Source organism: Vicia villosa, linkage group LG4 (genome assembly GCF_029867415.1).
Source record: "Vicia villosa cultivar HV-30 ecotype Madison, WI linkage group LG4, Vvil1.0, whole genome shotgun sequence".
NCBI lineage: Eukaryota > Viridiplantae > Streptophyta > Magnoliopsida > Fabales > Fabaceae > Vicia > Vicia villosa.
In genome coordinates this window covers 194,654,680-194,660,405 of record NC_081183.1, presented here as the reverse complement: position 1 = coordinate 194,660,405, position 5,726 = coordinate 194,654,680, and the positions used below count along the sequence as shown (strand labels likewise).

General features: G+C 30.9%; 1 protein-coding gene across 1 annotated transcript; it reads left to right on the top strand.

Annotated features, from left to right (window-relative positions):
- The first annotated feature begins 876 nt into the window (after nucleotides 1-876).
- Nucleotides 877-2,664, top strand: LOC131596617 (dihydroflavonol 4-reductase). The gene is made up of 6 exons (XM_058869336.1): nucleotides 877-1,060; nucleotides 1,179-1,348; nucleotides 1,438-1,632; nucleotides 1,763-1,922; nucleotides 2,030-2,222; nucleotides 2,335-2,664. The coding sequence occupies exons 1-6, from the start codon at nucleotides 943-945 to the stop codon at nucleotides 2,501-2,503; spliced, it is 1,005 nt and encodes a 334-aa protein (XP_058725319.1). The 5' UTR covers nucleotides 877-942; the 3' UTR covers nucleotides 2,504-2,664.
- Nucleotides 2,665-5,726: the final 3,062 nt, after the last annotated feature.

Below are 5,726 nucleotides of genomic sequence, written 5' to 3'. Positions count from 1 at the left end.
ATATTTTTTATAGAGATTAATGGTTATGCACTGCCAGTGTAATTTTTACACTGTCATTCCATTACAACCATTCATAATTATTATTTTATATATAATTAAAATAAAAATCAAACATAACTTAAAATCTGACGGTTACAATTTATTGACGGGAACCCGAGAGGGTTGGTCTAGCGGTGGAGCTTGGGCCTCAAGGACGTGCTTCTCTTGAATTACTTTACACCGTCGGTGTATTTCCATTAAATTCTTTTTTATATATACTATAACAAATATTTATATACTAATAATTCTAATATATGTATATTTTTAATTAACTCATTTAAAATATAAATTCAATTGTTAAATTGACTTTTTCTTTAATATTATTGAGAATATAAAAAGGTAAGAAAATGCTACAAATAATGTAAATTTTTTATTTTGTGAATAAGTCAAGAGTCTCCATGCATAAAAATACATATGTTCAAAATAATACGTAGTATTGTGTGTGAATTAGTTTAACAAACGAAGTTCAATAATAATAATAATAATAATGCAATTACTATGATATAATTTTAAAATAATGCCATTATGAACCTACAAAAAAAAATTATCATAAACTTTCATTGACTATTACTGTGATATCATTTTAAACTGTCAAATATCTCTGTTAAACTGATGCAATCATAAATTGTTAGATAATTTAATAAATACAAGTTATGTATTTCAAGATTTGTTTTACATTTGTACACGTTATTTTAATATAAAAAAAAAATTTTAATCTAAATTATTTTTTTCTTTATGTAAAATTTGTTGATTGGCAGGTGAAGGTCAACCTGTTCCATACATTTGTTGTAGGGAATATACCAACAAATCTTCTATAAAATAAGCACACATCAAATCAACTTTCAATCCAAACATATTCACAAGAGGAAAAAAATCAAGAGAATAAACCAAGAGAAAAAAATTATGGGTTCTGTCTCCGAAACAGTTTGTGTTACCGGGGCTGCGGGTTTCATCGGATCGTGGCTCGTCATGAGACTCATGGAGCACGGTTATACCGTTCGAGCCACCGTTCGCGATCCAGGTTTGTGTTTTTATGTTGCATCACATTATGTGTCATGCCTAAATTAAGTCACATTTTTTTGACTAATTAAAAAATGTTACACTTAGTTAATTGTGGATTATGGATTTAATGTATGTAGATAACATGAAGAAGGTGAAGCATTTGTTGGAACTGCCGGGTGCAAAAAGCAAATTGACTCTTTGGAAAGCTGATCTTGCTGAAGAGGGAAGTTTTGATGAAGCAATTAAAGGTTGTACAGGAGTTTTTCATGTGGCCACACCAATGGATTTTGAGTCCAAGGACCCTGAGGTATATATCTACCTATAATTGATAAAAGTTAGTTGAGAAAAAAAATTCTTGCAATACAAAATGGTTTGAACTTTGATTTGAATTTGCAGAATGAAGTGATCAAACCTGCCATAAATGGTGTACTAGACATCATGAAATCATGTCTCAAGGCGAACACTGTTCGTAGATTGGTTTTCACATCATCGGCAGGATCACTCAACGTCACTGAAAATCAAAAGCTCTTATGGGACGAGAGTGATTGGAGTGACGTTGAGTTTTGTCGAAGAGTTAAAATGACTGGATGGGTTAGATATTTATTTACTTCAATACATTTTCTTTCACTATTTTAGGTTTAAGATTTTTATATTTAGGTTATATCATAATCACTTTCAATTAACAATGATTTAATCTTGATTCTATTTTTTTTTTATTTAGATGTATTTTGTTTCTAAGACACTTGCTGAACAAGAAGCATGGAAATTTGCTAAGGAAAACAACATGGATTTCATCACAATCATTCCACCTCTTGTTGTTGGCCCCTTTCTAAGTCCATCTATGCCACCTAGCTTAATCACTGCCCTTTCTCCTATTACAGGTAAATTACATTACATAAACATAATAATGAAATTTTTGAATTTTCTCGGTGTGGATCGAGATAATATTATCGAGAAATATCCTAATTTTCTGTACTCTAATTGGCAGGAAATGAGGCTCATTATTCAATTATAAAGCAAGGTCAATTTGTTCATTTGGATGATCTTTGTGAAGCTCATATATTCTTGTTTGAGCATATGGAAGTTGAAGGGAGGTATATATGTAATGCATGTGAAGCTAATATTCATGACATTGCAAAATTAATTAATGCAAAATTTCCAGAGTACAATGTCCCTACAAAGTAAGTATTCCATCCTAAACCAAAATTAGTTACTCCTAAAAATATAATATTAAAATCACTTTAAAAAAAATCTATAACAAACTGTCCCGATTGTTTCATTTTGGATTTTTAGGTTCAAGAATATTCCTGATGAGTTGGACCGAATTACATTTTCTTCAAAGAAGATCAAAGATTTGGGATTCGAGTTTAAGTACGGTTTGGAGGATATGTACACCGAAGCTATTGAGACATGCAGAGAAAAAGGGCTTCTTCCTAAAACTATTGAAGCTAAAAAAAATTAATGGAGTGACAAAGAAATAATCATAGGCTATGTGTCGTCATGTGTGTGTTATGGTTTAAGGATAATGTTTTTCTTTACATGTTGAATGAATTTTCTTTTGTAGCCTGACTATTTGTGCAAGTCCAAGATCTCATTTTATATTATAAAAGTTATTGTTATGCATGTTGTGTTTCAAGTTTGAAAGTCTCATCAAAGTTTAGAATAAAATAAAGTGGACTTCAAAGGCAATGAAACACAAATTGACATCATGAGAAAAAACTCAATGCAGAAAAAAAGAGACAATAGTATTTTTATTTATTTTATCGGGTAGACAATAATATCTTGGACAAAAAAAACATCTTTTTTGCACTATTTATTCAAAATCTAAAAAATTTTGTTGTCATTTTTGAAATACCTTTCTCTAAATTAAAAATTGTATGCGGTCTTATCCTTGTAGATTTGTTGCAATAACATTTTTTAGAAAAAAATTCACAACTCTCTGATGTCTTGAATTAGTCTTCATCTTGTTAAAGATGACTTTCATTGTTTATCTTGTTAGAAGAATATCAAACATAAATAAAAAGAGGAACACAATCACAACACAAGAATATAATGTGGAAACATAAAAACCAGAAGAAAAAAAATTATGGTCGTTGTCAATAGAAAATCAGAGAATAATACTACGTGAAAATTGTTACAACACATAATATACTCTCAATTAACTCAGGCCCCTAGTACACACAAACTCTACCAAACAAATATTTAACTACATCTCACAACACTCTAATACAAGAGCATAAGAGGACTAAGAAAGTCAAATAGAAGCTTAAAGTGCTTTTGACGGGTGCATCTTGTAAAGAAAAACTTGAATTTTATATATAACCTTGGACTCTCTCTTCCTTCACAAAAATAAGCGATATGGAACTTCTTCAACATATATATTTTCAACCAAACCCAATAATTTCCACCTTGATTGAAATAATAAATTAACTTTCATTGTCTTTACCGACAATTATACTCCACCATAAAGAGTATCAACATGTATATTTTTAACCAATCTTAACAATCTCCACCTTGATTAAAAATAATACATCAACTTTCATTATTTTCACCGAAAATCTTACTCCACCATAAAGAGTGTAGTCACTTGAAGCTATACCACTTCAAGAATTTTCACATTGTCTTCATCGACAATCATAGTTTTAAAAACTATCATACTCTCTCATGAAAAATATATTTCACTTGAAGATAAATCACTTCAAGAATTTCACATTGTCATCACTGATAATAATATACTTTATCATAAATAATAAATTTTACTTGAAGCTAAATCACTCCAAGAATTTTCACATCCCGAAAACCAGGTTGAAAACTTATGGTATAACTTCCTTGTTGGCAAGAAACTCTTCTACCACCAACATAATCTTGCACCTTGTGTAATTTTTATTGTAGAAGACATCTTTGACTTAAACTTTCCACAGGTCAAATTGCATACCATGTTAAACGTGCTCCATTAACCTCTTTATATCTTTTTCATGAGTCTGGGGCTGCTACACTTTATGCCAATCATATCTGCAATCTATGATAGGTGTATCTGATGGGATTGATACTGGCATATCACTTTGAATCAATTCTTAAAAATTTATTATAGGTCTCATAACTTTGCTATGATATTTGTTAAAATTTCAAATGATGAAGAGAAAGAAAACATGTTTCGTATTTTAAACTCAATAAAACTATATAGAGATCAAAGAGAGGTAGAGAAGAAAGAGAGCAATATTATCTTATCTTATTTCAAGTGTGCTTTACATTTCAATATGAGTATCTATTTATAGGACTCAAGGGAGATAGAAAATCACAATATTAAACACATATTAAGTATGAAATAGGAAGATGAAAGACTAGGAGAGGGATGGACATCCACTAACATAAATATTCATAACACTCCCCTTGGATGTCCATTGAGGATATGCCTCATTAAAACCTAGTACTGATGTCCAAAGAGCCTATATGAATAGCATCACATATGTTTATATAGTTTGTTCTTTGATGTATGTTATGGTTTGTACTAGACCCGACATAGCATATGCAGTAAGTCTTGTAAGCGGGTACAAGGCGAATCCTGGAAAGGCTCACTGGCAAGCATTGAAGTGGATTTTAAGGTACATAAATGGGTCTCTGAATAAGGTCATAATTTATGGTGGAGCCTTGGGTGAAGATAGTAAAGCAGTAATTGAAGGATATGTCAACTCTAATTATGCAGGTTGTATGGATTCTAGAAAATCTATTTCTGGATATGTTTTCCCTATGTTTAGCACAACAATTAGTAGGAAAGCAACACTTCAGAAGGCTGTTGCTCTATCAACCACTAAAGTGGAATATATTTCTCTAACTTAAGATGTGAAAGAAGCATTGTGTCTTGAAGGTTTTGCAAATGATCTGAAACTTCAAGGTCGAGGTATCACTATAACACCCTACTCTCCATCGTTATTTTAACGAATAAAATAAATCAGAGTAATCAAAATTTCAATATAAAACATCAAGAATAGGATGCTACTTCGTCATCAACATTAAAAACACATATGCTCAAGTTTATAAACATGCATACATAACACACTTCGGATGAACCGACAACATCATCATTATAATCCTTCAAAACTATCAACTTATTTATTATTGCAGTGGGAAATGAAATTAGCTATTCAGCATCATATTTAATCATAAAAAATTTCAATGACTATTCAAATAAAATAGAGTTACGCTAATCTCAAAATATTCAACATAAAACAACAATTCAATAATCAAAACAAATAAGAGTTCATCCCTCCCCGGTGTTACGTATCAGAGCGACAATCCTGACTCGATCTACTAGAAGGTAACTAGCCTTCATTATTGATTACCTATACGTTACCGATATAGGGGTAAAATTCAAACAAAAGGGGTGAGATATCTTACAATATAAAGGAATGCGTGATAAATAATATAGGAGATATAGATCATACATAATTTCACCACTTCATACAACAATTACTACAACTTCACAATTTATCAACACAATACAACTTTTACCACAACAAAACCATCAACAAAGCAGCACAACAATTTCAACTTCATAACAATATCATCAACACAGTATGACAACTATTTCATTATCACAACAACTCAAAAATGTGACTTAATATGCAACTCAATACTATGCATATGCATGTGGTACCATCAGGGCATAAGCCCTCTCCAAAATGCCA

What these genes read in the sequence shown, in the direction of transcription:
- LOC131596617 (XM_058869336.1), top strand. Translation starts at nt 943, where the DNA reads ATGGGTTCTGTCTCCGAAACAGTTTGTGTTACCGGGGCTGCGGGTTTC. An exon ending in AGCCACCGTTCGCGATCCAG is followed by an intron (nt 1,061 to 1,178) that starts GTTTGTGTTTTT and finishes TAATGTATGTAG; the next exon opens with ATAACATGAAGAAGGTGAAG. An exon ending in TGCCCTTTCTCCTATTACAG is followed by an intron (nt 1,923 to 2,029) that starts GTAAATTACATT and finishes TCTAATTGGCAG; the next exon opens with GAAATGAGGCTCATTATTCA.